Genomic DNA, 21017 nt, shown 5'->3' on the forward strand with positions numbered 1-21017 from the left:
TCATTCCAAAATCATGGGCATTAATATGGAGTTGGTCTCCCCCTCTGCTGCTTTAACAGCCTCCACTCTTCTGGAAAGGCTTTCCACTAGACGTTGGAAAATTGCTGCGAGGACTTGCTTCCATTCAGCCACAAGAGCATTAGTGAGGCCGGGTACTGATGTTGGGCGATTAGGCTTGACTCATTCCAATTCATCCCATGGATGGGTTTGAGGTCAGGGCTCTGTGCAGGCCAGTCAAGTTCTTCCACACCGATCTCAACAAACCATTTCTGTATAGACCTCGCTTTGTGCACGGGGGCATTGTCATGCTGACACAGTAAAGGGCCTTCCCCAAATTGTTGCCGCAAAGTTGGAAGCACAGAATCATGAAAAAACAGCCCCAGACTATTATTCCTCCTCCGCCAAACTTGACAGTTGGCACTATGCAATGGGGCAGGTAGCGTTGTCCTTGTGACGTGGTGGAGTTGGATCCAGGTGCAGAGAATGGGCCAGATGAGGAATCAGTGGTTTAGGATAAATGTAAATACTTTACGAAAAATAAGGGAACAGAATGATCACAGTAATACTGAAAAAACACTAGGACTAGATAACTTACACAGGGCAACCAAAATCAAGCTTCTGCAAACAAGGACAGAAAACATAATGAAATTATAAGCAACATCTAAGTAACAAAGAAAGTCTCTTCCGCCCTCTGGTGCCCAGAGGAACCATGACAGTACCCCACCCTAGGAGCGGCTCCAGGCTCCAGCCGCGGAGTCCTGACAGCCACCACGTAGTCTGTTGAAGTCTCTTACCAGACCCCGATGTAGGATGTCCCGGGCCGGGACCCATACCGCTCCTTTCCCAGTCCACCAGGTACTGCAGGTTCCCTTGGACCTTGCGAGCCTCCAACAGATGCCAGACAGTGTAGCAGAGGAGCAGGTGTGGGGGGAGAGAAGGGACTGGTACTTACCAGCTTGAGACAGGAGATATGGAAGGATAGATATGGACAGACCCTCATGGACCTGGGAAGCTGGAGACGATAGGTAACCGGGTTGATGCGACTCAGGATCTTGAAGGGTCCTATGTAGCGAGGAATGTAGCAAGGAGCGAGTTTCTGTGATTCCACCTCTAAGGGAAGATCACGGGTGGACATTCACACCCATTGACCCGGTCAGAGGACCCGAAGAGGTCTTTAGTGATGGCTTGCCTGATGTTGATGTCGGGCAGAGAAGCGGAGCAAAGAGGATCGCGCTCTGATCCAGGTGCGACAACATCGTTGAATGAACGCCTCAGCCGATGGCACCCTCACTTCGGCCTCTTGTTCAGGAAACAGGGAGGGGGTGAACCCAAACTGACACTCAAATGGTGACAGTCCAGTGGACGAGTTTGGCAGTGTGTTATGAGCATACTGCGCCCAGATGAAGAACCTGCTCCAGTTGCTAGCCTGAGTGGAGACGCTCATTTTGCCCATTCTACTGTGGGTGGAACCCCGAGGAGGAACTCATCGATGCCCCCAACAGAGCGTAGAAGGCCTTCCAATACCGTGCAACGAACTGGGGCCCCCGATCTGAGACAATGTCCTGGGAAAGCCTGTGTAGTCTGAAGACATGGGTAATCATTTGATCAGCTGTCTCCTTCGCTGAAGGCAACTTTGGTAAGACTATGAAATGGGCTGCCTTGGAGAATCGATCAACGACCATCAGGATAGTTGTAAGCCCTTGAGATGGAGGTAGCCCAGTGATAAACACTAGGTGTTAAAGTCAGTTTTCCACTCACCTCCTACCCTGATTCTCACCAGATTGTAAGCGTTGCGTAGATCCAGTTTGGTGAAGAATTGGGCGCCTTGGGCCAACTCCAAGGCAGCGGACATCAGGGGTAGGGGGTAATGATACTTGATCATAATCTGGTTCAGCCCTCTGTAATCGATGCACGGACGCAGGCCTCCATCCTTCTTACCCATGAAGAAGAAGCCTGCACCCGCTGGGGATGTAGAGGAGCAAATTAATCCTGCCTCCAGCGACTCCCGGATGTAATTGTCCATGACCACTGCTTCAGGGCTTGAGAGGGAGTACAGACGGCCCCGGGGAAGTGTGGAGCCGGGTAGGAGTTCTATAGCACAGTCGTATGGACGATGAGGGGGAGGGTGGCCACTTGCCTCTTACTGAAAGCCTCCCGTAGGTCAAAGTATTTGGGAGGAAGAGCGGTCTCCAATGGATGCAGGAGGACACGACGAAGCTCTTGGTGGGGGTCTTAGACATTTAGTATAGCAGTCCTTGCCCCAGTCTAGTAAGTGTCCCGTGAACCAGGAGAATAGTGGGTTATGTAGCGCTAGCCAGGGGTACCCTAGGATAAGGGGGTTCTCGGGAGCAGTGATCAAAATAAATCTAAGAGTCTCTGAGTGATTCAGCTCAAGCTGCAGTAGAATGGGCTTGTTCTGATATTCCACATGGCCTGAGCCAATGGGGTGTCCATCGAGGGCTTGAATCTGCAGAGGGATAGGACATTTCACGCAGGAGATTTGTAATTCTCTGGCAAAATCTTGATCAATGAAGTAATCTGCGGCCCCGGCGTCCACGAAGGCTTGAATCTGGTGCTGACTGTGGAGGGTTGTGAGTAGTAACAGACGGTGACTGGGTAGCTGGGAGGTAACTGCACAGCTCGACAAAACCATGACAATCCTGGCATTCACTAAACCCAGATTCGTCCATCGGACTGCCAGATGGTAATGCGTGATTCACTTCTCCAGAGTCTAATGGCGGCGAGCTTTACACCACTCCAGCCGACTCTGGCATTGCGCATGGGGATCTTAGGCTTGTGTGCTGCTGCTTGGCAACGAAAACCCATTTCATTAAACTCCTGAACAAACAGTTCTTGTGCTGACGTTGCTTCCAGGGGCAGTTTGGAACTTAGTAATGAGTGTTGCAACCAAGGACAAACAATTTTAACGCTCCGCGTGCTTCAGCACTCGGCGGTCCTGTTCTGTGAGCTTGTGTGGCCTACCACTTCGCGGCTGAGCTGTTCTTGCTCCTCGATGTTTCCACTTCACAATAACCGCACTTACAGTTGACTGGGGTAGCTTTAGCAGGACAGGTGACGATCTGACTTGTTGGAAAGGTGGCATCCTATGATGGTGCTTCACTGAGTCACTGAGCTCTCCAGTAAGGCCATTTTACTGCCAATGCTCATCTACGCAGATTGCATGGCTGTGTGCTCGATTTTATACACCTGTCAGCAACAGGTGTGTCTGAAATAGTCAAATCCACTAATTTGAAGGTGTGTCCACATAGTTTAGTATATACTGTATAGTGTACTTTATAAAGAAAGGTACAGATTTGGCATATCATGAACTAAATCATGAACTAAAGCATGTGGTCTCTACTGAGGGGAGGAGTTGTTGGTATTATCGCAAGTTGTTCCTCCATCAACGTTGATAATTCTCATAATGAGATTTAGCCACACTGATCTGAGAGGGTCTTAAAATGACTCAAACACAGAACAGACTTCTCTACTGGTCAATCTGAGAACTGAGGGGAAATATTGTAGAAACACCAATGTTCTAAATGTGAATAATTCATTGACTATGAATGATTTGCTGATCCACACAATGTACATGCACCACTAAAATGCTTATTTTCACAATGTATTCATGTGCAGTAGTACCTTGACTACAGTGTAAATAGAGTAATACTCTCAAATATTCCACATTCATTCAACTTGATCTTGCCAGACATCCTCAAATCTGCCAGCCAAAAAATATGAGCCCTGGGAGAGAACTACGTGGGATGCAAGGGAGTTGGACTTACTGCAATATTCCTCATTGACAGCAGAGAACATTATATCAACACACTGTAAAATGTTCAATCCAAAAATAGGCTTATAATATTGATATACCAACTCAGTGGTCTCCACTGTGCACTTTGAATAAGTGTTTTAAATGCACTAGAGTGTCCTCAGACATTGATGGACATCGAATACTGACATGTATCACAGATGATCTGGCTGGTCATGATAGTTCCATCCTATGGACATTCTCTCAGATACTGGTGGTGGACTGCAGTATTTCCACTAGGGCCAGGACAGCATCAATTGATTTATGAAATCACCATCCCATCTCCTATGGGCTCCACACAGTTGCTTCTGCATTTCAAATTGTCACTGTTAAAGAAAGATATTTTGCAGCTATTTATCTATTCAGTTCTAATGCACAAAGGAACCTCTATCTGATTAAAATGGCCATTAGGTGTGTGCTGTTTGTTGCTATGTTGCATAGAATTAGGAATTTGAATACTAAAATGGACATAAAAGGTCTTATGACAGTAAAGGTCAGCCATTTTGGTCAGGAAGTTGGTAAACCATGGTCAGCCAGTGTGCTGTGATAAGATTGAATTAAATCAAATCAAATACTTGTCACATGCGCCATGTAGACCTTACCGTGAAATGCTTACTTACAAGCCCTTAACCAACAATGCAGTTCAAGAAATAGAGTTAAGAAAATATTTACTAAATAAATTAAAGTTTTTAAAAAAGTAACACTAAAATAACAATAACGAGGCTATATACAGTGGGTACTGGTACCGAGTCAAAGTGCGGGGGTACATGTAGGTAGGGGTAAAGTGAGAATGCATAGATAATAAACAGCTAGTAGCAGCAGTGTAAAAACAAAGGAAGGGGGTCAATGTAAATAGTCCAGGTAGCCATTTGATTAATTGTTCAGGAGTCTTATGGCTTGGGGTAGAAGCTGTTAAGGAGCCTTTTGGACCTATACTTGGTGCTCCGGTACCGCTTGCCATGTAGAAGCAAAGAGAATAGTCTAGGACTTGACAATTTCTTTGGCCTTCCTCTGACACTGCCTAGTATATAGGTCCTGGGTGGCAGGAAGCTTGGCCCCAGTGATGTATTGGGCTGTATACACTACCCTCTGTAGCACCTTACGGTCAGATGCCGAGCAGTTGCCATACCAGGCAGTGATGCAACTAGTTTGGATGCTTTCGATGGTGCAGCTGGATAACATTTTGAGGATCTGGGGACCAATGCCAAATCTTTTCAGTCTCCTGAGGGGGAAAAGGCGTTGTCATGCCCTCTTCACGACTTTCTTGGTGTGTTTGGACCATGATAGTTTGTTGGTGATGTGGACACCAAGGAACTTGAAACTCTCAACCTGCTTCAATACAGCCCCGTCAATGTGAATGGGGCGTGATCGGCCCTCCTTTTCCTGTAGTCCACGATCATCTCCTTTGTCTTGCTTAAGTTGAGGGAGAGGTTGTTGTCCTGGCACCACACTACCAGGTCTCTGACCTCCTCCCTATAGGCTGTCTCGGTGATCAAGCCTACCACCATTGTGTCGTCAGCAAACTTAATGGTGTTGGAGTCATGCTTGGCCACACAGTCGTGGGTGAACAGTACAGCATGGCAGATGTTTTGTTGCCTACCCTTACCATCTGGGGTAGGCCAGTCAGGAAGAGGGAGGTGTTTAGTACCAGGGTCCTTAGCTTAGTGATGAGCTTTGTGGGCACTATGGTGTTGAACGCTGAGCTGTAGTCAATGAAAGCATTCTCACATAGGTATTTGTTTTGTCCAGGTGGGAAAGGGCAGTGTGGAGTGCGATTGAGATTGCATCATCTGTGGATCTTTTGGGGCGTTTATGCGAATTGGAGTGGGTTTAGTGTTTCCGGGATGATGGCGTTGATGTGACCCACGACCAGCCTTTCAAAGCACTTCTTGGCTACCGACTTGAGTGCTCATTTAGGCAGGTTACCTTCGCTTTCTTGGGCACCTGGACTTGAAACAGATATTGTGTAAAACAATTCATTTTAAGATTATGCTACCCCGGGTCCTCTCCAAATACTACTGCTGTACCATCGAGAGCGTCCTGACCGGTTCCATCATGGCCTGGTTCGGGAATTGCGCCGTCCACAACCGCAAGGCCCTCCAGGGGGTTATGAAGATCGCCCAGTACATCACTGGGACCATGCTCCCATCTACTCAAAATGGTGCCTGAGGGAGGCCCGCAGAATTATCAAGGACCCCAGCCACGAGCTGTTCAATTTCTTATCATCGGGCAGACGGTATCGGAGCTTGAGGTCTGATAACAGGCTCAGAGACGGTTTCTATCTACAAACCATCAGACTGCTGAACACTTGAACTGGACTGAAAACCTGCTCTTATTCTCCGCACCTTAGCACACATTCACTGACGCACACACCCACACTCATGCTACACACACATTACGTCTGCTGCTACCAGACTCTTTTTATGATTTCTAAATACTGCACAATTTAAACACTTGCCCCCTCCCCTTTCCCAAAAACATGTAAGTATTGGATTATAAATTGTGTGTGTATTCCTGCATTCTATTCTACTGAGAAATTTTACTTTATGTTCATATTCTTCTTTGATTGTTTGTTATTGTTGTTGCACTATCAAGATGGAACCTGTGTAACGGCTCTCGTTGGTGGTAGGAAGAGTAGACCAAAGAGCAGCGTGAAAGTGTTCATGATTCCATTATTCAAAAAACACTCAAACAAAATAACAAAAGCGAAAACAAAAGTGCACAGTTCTGTCAGGCTGAGACACTAAACAGAAAACAAGATCCCACAACCAAATGGTGGGAAAAAGGGCTGCCTAAGTAAAATCCCCAATCAGAGACAACGATAGACAGCTGCTTCTGACTGGGAACCACACCCGGCCGAAAACAAAGAAACAGAAGACATAGAATTTCCCACCCGAGTCACACCCTGACCTAACCAAACAGAGAATAATAAGGATCTCTAAGGTCAGGGCGTGACAACCTGTAAGTAAGCATTTTATTGGATTGTGTATACCATGTATCCCGTACATAAGATTAATTCAACTTGAAACTTGATCTGTATAGTACGTTTATTAGCTAGCAATCAATTGGACTGATTCCAATAATTTCTCAAATTAACTGACAAAATTACAACATTCCATACAAAAAATGCAGTCAATCGACAGCCACTGGCTGAAATCAAGTTGTAAATGGAACGAATACTGATATTATACTCGAACCACCCAGATATTATAAACTGGGTGGTTCGAGCTCTTCGAAAGCCGTGGTATATCAGACTGTATACCACAGGTATGACAAAATATTTATTTTTACTGTTCTAATTATGTTGGCAACAAGTTTATTATAGCAATAATGCACCTCGGGGGTTTGTGGTCTATAGCCATTATACCATGGCTAAGGGCTGTATCCAGGCACAAACATTGAGACATTTATGTTTTTTTTTACATATATGTATTAGAGGCTAGTTATACAGAAAATGTGTATAACACCTGTATAAACTGTATTTATAATTATACGACCAGTGTTGTAAAGTACTTAAATAAAAAATACTTTAAAGTACTACTTAAGTATTTTTTTGGGGGTATCTGTACTTTACTTTACTATTTATAATGTTGAGCACTTTTACTTTTACTTTACTACATTCCTAAAGAAAATGATGTACTTTTTATTCCATACATTTTCCCTGACACTCACTACATTTTGAATGGCTATCAGAACAGGAAAATGGTTAAATCCATGCACTTATCAAGAGAACACCCCTGGTCATCCCTATTGCTTCTGATCTGGCAGACTCACTGAACACAAATGCTTCCTTTGTAAATTATGTCTGAGCATTGGAGTGTGCCCCTGGCTATCCTTAAATTTAAAAAAAGAAAAAAAGAAAATTGTGCCATCTTGTTTTCTTAATATTGGTAATTTTAAATTATTTATCATTTTACTTTTCATACTTAAGTATATTTTATCAATTACATTTACTTTTGATACTTAAGTATATTTTAAACCAAACTACTCAAGTAGTGTTTTACCTGGTGACTTTCACTCTTACTTGAGTAATTTTCTATTAAGGTATCTTTACTTTTACTCAAGTATGACATTTGGGTAACATTTTCCACCACTGATTAGGAAAATATTTTAGGTTAACAATAATTATGTTACACAATTTCTGATAGTCGTATATATGTATGCATGTTTTGGAGAAACTACGTGGGACCACTGAACGCGTGGGACGGAGAGCACGTTTTGAGGAGGGGGGTCTAAAAGTGGCCAACTGCTTTTTCCCACCCATTTAAAAAGACACGCGCATGCGCACTTACTTACAATTTGGACTTAGTCTGTTACACAACTGTTTCTTTCTTCATTCTGCTCGCATCACCTCGTCGGCGGTTTCCTCCAACGAGTTTCACACTTTGCTTTTAACAGATTAATAATTGAAAATGAGTGGAGATCATTCCCACAACGATAGCCAGGTAACATTTGTAATCGTTTGCCGTGTCATTGCGAAAGAGCTTTGTAGGACATTAAACTCGCTTGCTTTTTTAATTTGCCTCAGCAGCCAGGCTACACTAACGTTAGCTAGCTAGGTAACTTGGCTAACTAGCCAATCAACAGTGAATATAATTGCAACAAATGTGACAGAAATAAGTGTTTTGTCATTCTTTCAATATTGTGTTTTTCAGATAATAAAAAGTAAAGTCCATTCAACTAAACTTTGTGGCTAACTAAGGATGGCAAAGGCACTATGCGCTAGCTCGTTAGCCATTTTATCAGACTGGTCTCAATTGCCAACCATCAGCAGGGTTGGTAGCTAGTCGTTAGCCAGCGAGCTAGCCAACAAGTTCAAAGTTATCCAGCTAGCAAGCCATCAATCAAGGAACATGGCTAGTTAACCAATCTTTGTTTTACAATTTGCAGATAGACTCCGGCTCTCGGGTCAATGGTAAGTGTAACGTTAATGTGTCAAACAACTGTCACAATGATTGTCTCCTTCAAATTCTGACGTGTCCACACTGTAGTTAGCTAGCTATCTGCTAACATGGGCTAGTTCGCTAGCCAGACATATAGCTAGTTTAGCAAAGGGCAGAAATGGCGTCCAGAGACTAAGTCCTCTGCCTCACTCACAAGCGCCTATTGTTCAAATGGGTGGCTCTTTAATAGCTTTTAAACATTTTATAATCTCGATCTGATCACAAATTATTAAAGAACTAGAGGTGTTTTATTGGTATACTAAATTAGATTTTGTTGTTGGCCGGCTTAAAATGCCACATTCCGAGTCTAAAAGTAAGGGTTTGGGGGTTGAGAACTTAGTCTCTGCGCCATTTTCTTTTTTCTGTCTAGCTGTCTGACTAGGAAACATAGCTGAAGTGCAGATGGCTGTGATATGGAGGGGAAACACGCAGGACCGTTTGTATCAAGACACGATTTCCAGCGGCGGAGGAAGTAAAATCACCTGATGGCCCCGTTTTGCTTTTAAATAATATTTTATAGTCCTATCCGAATGTATTATGGATAATTATGTATCATATAGAAGTGAATTTACATTAACTAGTTGTGACTCAAGTCCAATGCGGGATTTTATAACATCCCTGACAGATTTGTGGCGCAAGTTTGACAATGCACATTGACTTCCACTACTAACACAATTTTTGATGACTTAATTCATTGATTTGATAGCTTTGTTGGCATGGTCTAAACCACATGGCCACTGAGGCCTAACAAGTTAAACCCCCAGCAGTGGTATTTAACAAGTATGAATGACCTTTTTTAAGGTTTCAGAAGCTACAACATGCTTCCCCTCACCACTAAGTAAACATTTTTCGTGAAAGATTAGTTCTGAACAATTTCAAAAAGGGTCATTTCAATTCATGTTTATTTCTCATATGACAGTGTATTTCTTATGGACAAGGACTCCACTCCTAGCCCTTGGGACAACATGGTTGGCTGCCTCAAAATCCTACAGCTTTAGATAAACTATTCATCTTTCCAGATTCGTTTTGTGGGAATCTGTTTCGAAGTCCAGATAGGGATTTTAACATGCAAAGAAGTGATTGCTGTACCAATTCAAAGATAAACGTGTCAAGACACTGCATTGAATGAATTTTCTACTGTGGCACATCTCAGAACAGCCTTTCCTGCATCAAAAAATACCCTCCTCACTGCTATTTTTGAATTAATACTAGGCCTATATCATATTTGGTTTGTGATTTTGGTTCTCACCATCACATAGTGGGCTCCTGAAATGGTTGTGTGTCTGTTGGTAGAACACTGCACTTGACATGCCATAGTTGTTGGTTCGATTCCCATGGTGGGGCAGTATGGAAATGTGTGCACTCACTAAGTTGCTCTGAATAAGAGCGTCTGCTGAATGACAAATGTAAATGTAGTGTGGGCTGTCCAATGTTGGTCAGAACAGCCTATGTCAAGCACAAAACCTGATACCTTGTTAGAACATGGAATACAGGGCTCCGATGGAGACTCGGGGGTTAAGAGTTGTCCCTGTATACAAGACATATTTATTTCTTGTTTTGTCTTCTGTAGTAATGGAGCATGGGGCCCTGAAGTGATAAAACAGCCTGTCACTGATTTGCTCTTATTTGTTAGATTTAAGATCGACAAGAAATGCTGTAATGAAAAACCCACTACCTACATCATTACAAGGTATATAGGCAAACATCAGTCCAAGCTCTGCAAGGGCTTGCCCGAAAGAATCCTCAGACTAGTTTGTTTATAAATACCATGATACAAATTGTTTAGATTTTATTTCATGGCTCTGAAGTCCTATAGCCCACATTCCTACTGCAGTCCCTAACTAATAGAATCTACAGATGCCAACATATTAATTTAATCTTGCATATGTGTCCTCTTTGGTTTCAAATGCATTTATTGCCTGCAATAGGTGATGTCAGATCATGAGGAAGGGGAAATATGTTGTTTATTGGTGTGTCGACCAGTAGCTTGCTGTGGGGCATAGAGCCTTGTGACTGAGTCCCTTATTTAAAAGCCTCACACCTTTCAAAACATGCCTCGATTGCAGTAGGGGAAAGTAATTTAATGTGTTATGTTTCTTTGGCTGTCAACTTTTGTTTGACTGTGTGATGTACCTGTGTTGTATATGTATCAACTAAGGAGAGAAGATTGGCATTCATTTAGCTACTATTGCTGCTTGTAGGGGGTTGGTTAAGTGAAAGCAGATGGACGAGGCCTGTTAGAGCTTGCTCCCTCTTTTCATCCATGTTGATACTGTTTCTGAGTAAAAATGAACCTCAACTGTCAATGGGCACTAGGAGGTGCTGTCTTACCATGTATGGCACATCCTCTCGTGGCCCTAAGTCTGACCTGAATTTTTTTAAACTTAATTTGTGAAGGGTGTTCTGTTAAGTTTTTGATCTGTCATGAACAAGGTCCCCAAATCCAAATGTGCCTGAAGTTGACTGGAGATGGTCCTATTCTATGTAACTTCTACCAACCAGTAATGTATTCCGGCTGACACGGGTGCACATACAATCCGACTGTCAGTATTCAGATTCACACCCAGGTGTTGGATGAGTGTTCTGGCCTAGCACTTCCTGAGCCAAGACGCACTCTTATCTAGTCAGTCATTCAGACATTACAACACTGTTGAATCTTCCCATGTCTTTTTGTGCACATATTTGTATTTTGCATAACATTTTTTTTCTCACATTGACTGTTGTATTCTTTTTACTAACCTTTTAGTTTTACCATGGAAACTTGTCTGAACTTGTTTTGTGTGTTTCTTAAGCATAGACTGGAGTATTGTTTACTTATTGTTCCTGGTGCGGTAATGTCTTCTTTTGTGTTAGCTGTTTTCACCTGCTGGGTTTAGAGAAGGGTTGAAGAAAAGTGGATATATTTACAGAATGTTTCTGTGGCCTAAATGTTTCCTATTCCTTTGGCAATGGTCATTTAGCCTTTCCGTCAGTCCGCGTTTGAATAACTTTCTTCTTTTGCAGATTCTCATAAGCATAAAGATAAGTACAAGGATAAAGAACACAAACACAAGGACCACAAGAAGGACAGGGAGCGTGAGAAATCAAAATATGGCAACAGGTATGACTCTCCAGTCTTTTTAAGCAGGGTCGCATAGGTGAAACTTAGTGCGTCACTAGGGCAGTAATTGACACCCACACATTTGCTTTGTTGAGCTCTTTAACGTAACTGTTTGTTTGATGATTTGTCTGATAAGCAGGGTGTATGAATGGGCGTAGGACCAGCCAGAGACTCCTCACTGTTTTATTGCTATAGTATATCCTAAAATATACACACTTAGTTGATTTCCTTATTGGTATGTTCAATCTGATGCTGATGTAATCTGTGAAATTCCAGTGACCATAAGGAGTTCTCGGAAAAGAAACACAGAGAAAAGGAGCGAATAAAGCATGAAGATGTCAGCACAGACAGACACAAGGACAAACACAAGGAAAAAGACCACAGGAAGGATGAGGTTTGCTAATTATCCACCGGAGAGGGATGCATCGCTGCCATTTTGGTTTAGATGTGCCAATCAGTTTGTCAAATATTTGTCCAGTCTCTTTCTCAGTGAACCTGAATTTATAGCTCTTACCATTTCAAAAGATCCATGTTTTAACTCTTCGTTGTCATCTTGCAGATCAAGCCGAAGAAGGAAAAAGAGAATGGCTTTGCCAGGTAGGTTTGGTTTGTATTGTTCATTTGACATTTGTGCTGCTTACAAATGCTGGTTACATATCTAGGGCCCTATAAAATCAGCGATTGTATTATTTTTATATATGTTTTTCCCCAAATATAGTTTTTTTTCTCCCGCTTTTGGTCTCAATCACACTTTCTTTTTTTTATTAAAAAAATAGAACATCCCATGTTTTTCTAAGTCCATAACCATGCTTAAACCAAATCTGGAGACCACTTTTGAGGTCTGGAAAAAGCTAAGAAATGTACGTTTTTGGATGCAGTTATCCTTTTAAGTGCCAGAGATGGTTAGCAATGTTTCTGTAGCGTTTATGTGATTTCAGAGTTTGCTAAATAAATTACTCCTTGATTGATGCAAGTAATCACGATATCATTCTACCAGTTAGACATAGGCTACTTTGTATTTAACATTTAATTGAGAAGGTTTTTGAGAGCCTTTCATCTCGACCAGCAGGTTATTATTAGCATCATTGCTATCATCTACACAGTGTAGACATGTGTACGGGGGCATTCCTGTGCCGTTGCAGGAAAATACTAATCAGATTTTGTTCATGTGCTATGATTAACTTGGGAAAATTAATGCATTTTCTATAGTTCAATATATTATGATGATTTCCTACTAATTTCAATAAAAAAAATTATATTGTTAAATTCCATCATGTCTACATTCTGTGTGCGTTTTCCACAACAGATTTTATGGGACCCTACATATTTGATTTCAAATGCACAATGAATGTAAATGTTCGAATTCTGTCACCAGCCCTCATCGCATTAAGACTGAGACGGACAATGATCACTTCTACCACTCTCCCAAGTCCCTGAAAAGACAGCGTGACAATGACGAGTGAGTAGATCTGTACTTAACTTTGTCAACAGGCCCATTTCTTTCTTAGTCTTTGGCCCTGTTACATTTGTATGATAAAAATGTTAGCTGTAGTTGCCATGTTTAGACCAACCCCATCTGGATTTTCTTCGTTCTGTTGGGCAATGACAATGTTTGGTCATTGTTGGCTTTGCAAGAACCACACAGCTGCCTTTCGGTATGACTATGTAGTTTGGTGTAGAGAAGACCAAGATAGTTGTTGAATCTACCATTAGTCAGGCCTCTTTATAAGGTGTTTATTTTTATTTTTTTAGAACTGAATTCAAGCCCAAAAAAATTAAAATTGAAAATGACAGAGTGGACAAGAAAGCAAAGAAGAGGAAACAAGATGAGGTACGTGGAAATCTTCGGATTTCATATGGGATATATTTCAGTGATCCGTTGTGAGAAAGGAGACTCATGCGTTCTTTGTTTCTTGTAAAGGACATCAAGCCCAAAAAGACACAAAAAAACAAGAAAGGGGAAGTTGCTGACGGGAAAAAGAAGGCAAAGAAGGAGCCTGAGGAGAAGTGGAAATGGTGAGTGTCATAGTTGCCCTCCAGCTGTGTTGCTGCACAGAGCTTTTGTGAAGGCACACTGACTGCCTCGTTATGGAATGCTCATTATGGTGATGGGTAAAATATGGATGTTCTTTGTATCTCTGTTGGACAAAGGATTTAGTTTGTGCATCAACCATCACTTCACGTTGTTGTACCCTGTTGGACTACAGGTGGGAAGAGGAGAGGGCAACTGACGGTTCCAAATGGAGGTTTCTGGAACATAAAGGCCCAGTCATGGCAGCACCTTACGAACCTCTTCCCAGTAAAGTCCGATTTTTCTATGATGGTAATATTAATACTCAAGTGCTGTTATTTCTATGACACTTGGTCCATTTATGAGTGGCCTTTGCTGAGTGGAAGTGGAGGGTTTGGCTGGTTGAACAAGTCTTTGCTGAAATCCCTCTGTAGGGAAGCAGATGAAGCTCGGCCCAGAGGCTGAGGAGGTGGCCACCTTCTTTGCCAAAATGCTGGACCATGAGTACACTACCAAGGATGCCTTCCGGAAAAACTTCTTCAAAGACTGGAGAAAGGTAGTGAATGTTTAAGGCTGTATACCTGGAGTTTGCAATTGCGTTACTTAGATGTCTTTCATATTTTTTTTTAGAAATTGTGATTTTTAACAGTAATTCCATACACACATGATCATGACTTGTCTACCTCTGTTCTCTCCTACAGGAAATGACCTCTGAGGAGAAGTCTAAGATCACAGACTTGAAGAAGTGTAACTTCAATGAAATGGGGGAATACTTCAAGGCTCAGTCTGAGGCCAGAAAGGCCATGACTAAAGATGATAAACTGGTGAGCAAGAACAATACTTGGTGCTTTTTCTTACATTAAAATAAAATGTATAACCCCGTTCAGACCATGACTGTCCAGTGAAGTTCTACATTAGGCAGTGGCGTAATAATACCTGGAATCTTCAGGCTGGTCCAGAGTTCCAACAACTGTACCCAGATCTAACTAGTTTGTCTCTGGTTCTCTGCTTCTTATAGAAAATCAAAGTGGAGAACGAACGCCTCCTACAGGAGTATGGCTTCTGCATCATGGACAACCACAAGGAGCGCATTGCTAACTTTCGCATTGAGCCCCCGGGCCTGTTCCGTGGCCGAGGAGACCACCCCAAGATGGGCATGCTGAAACGCCGCATCCGCCCTGAGGACATCATCATAAACTGCAGCAAGTGAGTGACAGGGTCCTGGGTAGGGGTGCAATGGTTACATGTATTCGTACCAAACCGTTTGGTATGGGGTCCTCAATCCGGGCCGCACTGTGAACCTAAATGAATACATAAAATAGAACACCAGGCTATATGGCTATGCCTACTCTGCGTTGTATGCCTCTTAGGTAAATCTGAGCTGAGAACATTTCAGGCTATTCTGTTAAAACGACTAGAGCCTATGCTCACATTGTAATCAGAATTCTAGGCTTAATTGGCACGTTTTGTAAGGCGCAGCTGGGAACTAGTTCTGTACGATGGTGAGTGGTGGCGTTGATAAACTAGGAGTCTCAGTCATTTAAATCTCCAGTTTGGGAACATTTTGGCTTCCCAGTAGATTACAAGAGTACCCTATGCTGCTGCCAACACCTCAAACATGTTGACACATTTACGCCAACCTCACCCCAGTATCCCTACCACCGGAGCAAGACGGAAATGCAATAAAACACTGCTTAGTATTCAATCTGCATTCAAGCAGCCCTTTGAGCGTTGGGCAAGTAACCAGAAGGTATCCACCTTCCCCTTTCCACAGTTGATTACAAACCGTGGGGTGAACCATTAAACTCATAGTCCTGGGTGCAGGTGGCAATATGAACATAATGAAAGAAAAGTCTTACAAAATGTTCTACAGCGCGTTCCCCTTCTCTTGATTATATTAACCGATGGACTGCTTGTTTGGACCAGATTAGTGTATGTCTGGATACTTGCTCTGACTCAGCCACTCTATTCTATCTCTCTCACACAGGGACTCCAAGCACCCCAAGCCTCCCCCTGGTACCAAATGGAAGGAGTTGCGTCATGACAACAAGGTGACCTGGCTGGTGTCGTGGACAGAGAACATACAAGGCTCTATCAAGTATATCATGCTGAATCCCAGCTCAAGAATCAAGGCAGGTTGATCTTTATTATGGCTCATGGTGGTTGCGGTGAAAGTGGGAGCGAGTGACGTATTGTTAGCTTTTAATGAAGTCTCTAGAGACGACAAAAGTCTGCAATCGTATTCAACATTTCTCAAATTATTTTTTATCCCGTTTCGCCAATTTTGAAGTATCCAATCGCTGCAACTCCCGCGCGGACTCAAGAGGCGAAGGTCGAGAGCCATGCGTCCTCAAACCCAACCAGGCCGCACTGCTTCTTGACACAATGTCCACTTAACCCAGAAGCCAGCCACACCAATGTGTTGGCGGAAACACTGTGCACTTTGGCAACTGTTTCGTCGTTCACTGCGCCACAGGAGCCGCTAGAGCGCGATGGGACGAAAACATACCTGCCGGCCAAACCCTCCCCTAACCCAGACGACGCTGGGCCAATTGTGCGTCACCCCACGGGTATCCCGGTCGCGGCCGGCTGGGACGGAGCCTGGTCTCGAACCCCGAATCTCTAGTGGCACAGCTAGCACTACAATGCAGTCCTTTAGACCACTGTGCCACTCGGGAGACCCAACCTTTCTCAATTATTTTTAAAAATATATTTGTTCATTGTTGTGCCCCCTGTCTCTTCCCCCTGGTTGCTGTAATGGTGGTGTGTGTTGATCTGCAGGGAGAGAAGGACTGGCAGAAGTATGAGACAGCCCGAAATCTGAAGAAGTGTGTGGACCGGTTAAGGAACCAGTACCGTGAGGACTGGAAGTCCAAAGAGATGAGGATCCGACAGAGAGCCGTGGCACTCTACTTCATCGATAAGGTGAGACTGCTGCCACACGCGCACACACACGCACAGCTCCAAGTTTGGTTGTAACATGTTCCCTGTGGTGTTGTGCACCAGTTGGCTCTGAGAGCAGGTAATGAGAAGGAGGAAGGGGAGTCTGCGGACACAGTGGGCTGCTGCTCCCTCCGAGTGGAACACATCAACCTGTACCCCGAGAAGGACGGCCAGGAGTTTGTGGTGGAGTTTGACTTCCTGGGTAAAGACTCCATCCGCTACTACAACAAAGTCCCCGTGGAGAAGAGGGTAAGGCCTTGAAGAATTGACATTTGGTTCACCAGAACATTTCTATGTGCTTTTTCCCTCGAGTTGAACTACAATGGTTTCCAGATTACTCTCACTTCAGAGAAACTCTCACCTTGTTATTCTTATGAGTTGTAAATATTCTGTCCTCCTTTTCTTAGGTATTCAAGAACCTGCAGCTGTTCATGGAAAACAAGCAGCCAGAGGATGACCTCTTTGACCGGCTCAATGTAAGAACAAAAAAATACTTTCAATTTACGTTACTTGTGAATTGCAGTGTATTAGTCATGTCACTGGACCTTGTGAGGGAAAATGAGTACCCTGTTTGACGTGTGGGAATTGGATATCCTCTTGTAATTCTGCGTCTCTTGCCATCAGTCATAGTTAATTGTGGCATTTCTCTCTGTCCTCCATTTCTCCAGACCTCCATTCTGAACAAGCACCTTCAGGAGCTGATGGACGGGCTGACGGCCAAAGTGTTTCGTACCTACAATGCCTCCATCACTCTGCAGCAGCAGCTGAAGGAGCTCACCAGCCGTAAGTCCCCACCGTCATGAAGCCCCACCCAGAGATAGAGGGTCTAAGAATGCACAACCTACCCAAAGCACATTTATCTCATATTCTGGTTTGGTATGATCAGAGGTGGGAACTGGGAGGAGCTGTTGTAGATAGTTGTGTGCTGGTGGTCACTTGTAATACGGTGTAAAGGCTATAGCAAGAGTCATAGTAATGTCCATTTTCTCCCCTACTTGTAGCGGATGAGAACCTTCCAGCCAAGATCCTGTCATACAACAGGGCCAACAGAGCTGTGGCCATCCTGTGTAACCATCAGAGGGCACCGCCCAAGACCTTTGAGAAGTCCATGCAGAACCTCCAGACTAAAGTGAGTCACAGGGAGGACACATGGCCAGTCGACCTGACAGATGAGATGGCTCTTTGCTGATGGGAGAAAAGGAAACAAAATACTATTGCTATGATTTGGGATTTTGTTTGGGGTTTATTTGTGACTTGTTTTTAGAGTTATGTTTGTCTGCTGGGTGCATACTCTTTGTTATTTTGGGAATACTTGGCTCGGTAATTTATTTTTTAATAGCTGCATAGTAAGAATCCAGTTATACTTCACCTTAGTTTCAAGATTATTGACATTGATAATATTTCTACCAGATTGATGCAAAGAAGGACCAGCTATCTGACGCAAAGAGGGATGTGAAGAGCGCCAAGGCTGACCTCAAAGTACGGAGAGACGAGAAGTCCAAAAAGTAAGCATGTGGATATGATTGGCTTGTTGAGACATCCATTGGTACTTGTACGCTGGGATGTAGAAGTAGCTGATTCTTTCCCTTATTCCCCCAGAGCTGTGGAGACCAAGAAGAAGGCTGTGGAGAGGCTAGAAGAGCAGCTGATGAAGCTAGAGGTGCAGGCGACGGACCGCGAGGAGAACAAGCAGATTGCTCTGGGCACCTCCAAACTCAACTACTTGGATCCACGCATCTCTGTGGCCTGGTGAGACATGACCACGAACTTGTTGACAATCATGCACAACATCTTGCTTTCTCCATTGCTTGTCCCTTCCCTTGGCCCACACACTCCGTAGTGAGTGAGTTGATGGTTTTAGTTTCGAGTGTCCTAACTCCTGGAGGGTTTATCATTCTAATATCCTCCTGCTGTCTCCTAGGTGCAAGAAGTGGGGTATCCCTATCGAGAAGATCTACAACAAAACTCAGCGTGAAAAGTTTGCCTGGGCTATCGACATGGCAGAGGATGACTATGAATTTTAAATCCTGTTTGCGGTTTTATAATTGTGATTTCTATTGTAATTTTATTGGATACTTGTTTTTAGCTTAACCGATTTATACAGAATGGCCAGCCTGACAAGGAAATTATAGAATGAGTGTGCACTCAACAAGCATGGTGAGGTTGAATGTCAGGGGTCAGGACGTATAGGCCATTACAGATGAGCTGGAGGGAGGGGGGGCGAGGTGGGTTAATCTGAGGTCTGGTCGGATGTCAGATTCAAGGGCAGAACTATACCCATACCCAAAGGTGACGCGGTAATCTCTGATTGGATGAGAACAAGTGGGTTGCCTTTTTTGCCTTTTGGCTCTCTTCCCCTTCAGCCACATGCACGACTTAAAGGTGTCTGAACTTTGAACTCTGGGGTCCTATTGCTACTGTATCCAACAAAAAATGACTGCTTTGTGTATTAGATTTTATTATTTTTTTGTTCACTTGGTCTATTTTTAGCCCTCCCATGTATTATTAATGGATTCTATATTTTAATAGAGAACAGTTAAATCAAATGAAATCCTGAGGTACACCCATGCGCCTTTGAGGAAATGAAATGTGATCTCTAGGTATGAGTTGTAGGGGGGATAAAGACCATGAAAGCTGTGTTTTGGTGAGTGTGATGTTTTAAACTGGACTATGTTGATTGTGTACCATAAAGAGGATGCGTTGACACAGAAGCGGGAAAATGCTACACCCATGTCAATATTTACATAAGCAGGCAGGATGTGATTTAATTTGTTTTACAGTATCTATCAGGGACTGATTTTCAATGTGAACCAATCATTTAATTGTTCTCCCCTTGCGTTGCCAGCATCCTCTGGATCTTTCTGCATAGTCTATCTGGTTTTAACTTTATAATTTCTAATGATTGTTTGAGTGGAAAACAACTCCCTTATCTGTTACTTGAAAAAAAAAAGAAGATATTTTAAAATTTAGTTAATTGCAAATATTTTTTCTTCCAGAAGGGTATGTGAGGGATATCAACTTTGCCAAAAAAAATACCAATCTGTTACAGTTTAGGCAGTTATTGTTTTAATTGTGTTAAAGACTGAGGATGAAGAACATTAACAGGAGTTTCAATGTGAATTTTAATCCACTCTAGTGTCAGAGGAAAGTTGGTGTTTATAGCGGTAAGCTCAACTTCCTTTTCCTGTTTTTCAACCTCTTCTGTCATAGCCTCCAATCATGTTCTTGTTTTATGCTCATTGTAAGTTGAAAATGAATAAAACCCCTCAACTCTACACTTGGGGTCTGTTTTGTGTTATTGCTGCACTTGACTGATAGGCCTTGCACCAAAGGGATTTTTTTTTTTCTCTTGTCAAATTTCCTCAAGTTGGATCTGTCACTGGTATGTTCAGCCTGCTTAGTCACTTTTCAACATTTCTCTTGAATGTGTTTTGTGGTTATGTTTCAGGAGGGTTCCTGTGTTCCCAAAACCCAGTGTAATAAGTAGCTCAATCTCTCCTGAGAACAACAGAACCCAGGAAGCACCACTGCCTGTTGATTTAGACCAGTCGCTATGAGGGATTTAGCAGGGTTTGGTGCAGGCCTGGCTCTCATGTTTGGAGTTCTTTTGTGGTATATGACCAGTATACCACTGCTACGGGCTGTATCCAGGCACTGCGTGTTGCGTTGTGCTAAGAACAGCCTTTAGCCGTGGTATTTTGGCCGTATACCACAAACCTCTGAGGTGCCTTATTGCTTAAGATGGTCCATTTGCACTTGAGGGCAAGTTTCTGAGCTGGGATCCATTCAACATGAGCAATAACTGAGGCTGATTGGACTGATATGCATAATGTTTTCAGCATTGTTCAATAAATATCATCAGTAAGGCAAACATCTGCAGATTTTGGATATCCTCTATCGTAACAAAGGTATCTAAAATGTCTTACATCTTTAAACCCATTATTATGCATTTTTTCATGTCCCTAGACTTAAGTATGGAAAATCATTCGAAGGACTAGTGAAATGGCATTTCAAAAGTAGCTAGTGATCAGGCCTTGTTGGAGTCCCAAGATCGAGCTGTTCATGTTGACATAGGCCTACACAATATAGTTTTGTATGTCTCTGATTACAACTTGCCAAATACAGTACACTGGAAATAATGATTATAGACTTCTGCTGCTATAGCAGCAAGAGCTCAATTTCCCTAACCAATTGATTTTTCTTGTTGGC

General features: G+C 43.1%; 1 protein-coding gene across 2 annotated transcripts; it reads left to right on the plus strand.

The window, feature by feature from the left end:
• The first annotated feature begins 8116 nt into the window (after positions 1 to 8116).
• On the plus strand, positions 8117 to 20083 carry top1a (DNA topoisomerase Ia). Of its 2 annotated transcripts, XM_046311668.1 has the most exons (22): positions 8154 to 8256; positions 8702 to 8726; positions 9125 to 9226; positions 11758 to 11854; positions 12131 to 12248; positions 12414 to 12451; positions 13230 to 13313; positions 13607 to 13685; positions 13776 to 13870; positions 14062 to 14177; positions 14300 to 14421; positions 14567 to 14689; positions 14884 to 15071; positions 15853 to 15997; positions 16647 to 16790; positions 16872 to 17057; positions 17216 to 17284; positions 17477 to 17591; positions 17810 to 17937; positions 18219 to 18313; positions 18408 to 18557; positions 18730 to 20083. In XM_046311668.1, the coding sequence occupies exons 3-22, from the start codon at positions 9157 to 9159 to the stop codon at positions 18830 to 18832; spliced, it is 2265 nt and encodes a 754-aa protein (XP_046167624.1). In that variant the 5' UTR covers positions 8154 to 8256; positions 8702 to 8726; positions 9125 to 9156; the 3' UTR covers positions 18833 to 20083. The 2 variants fall into 2 exon arrangements, with proteins under 2 accessions (XP_046167625.1, XP_046167624.1); XM_046311669.1 differs by lacking the exon at positions 9125 to 9226 and having other exon boundaries at positions 8117 to 8256.
• Positions 20084 to 21017: the final 934 nt, after the last annotated feature.

Source organism: Oncorhynchus gorbuscha, linkage group LG18, assembly GCF_021184085.1.
Source record: "Oncorhynchus gorbuscha isolate QuinsamMale2020 ecotype Even-year linkage group LG18, OgorEven_v1.0, whole genome shotgun sequence".
NCBI classification, from domain to species: domain Eukaryota; kingdom Metazoa; phylum Chordata; class Actinopteri; order Salmoniformes; family Salmonidae; genus Oncorhynchus; species Oncorhynchus gorbuscha.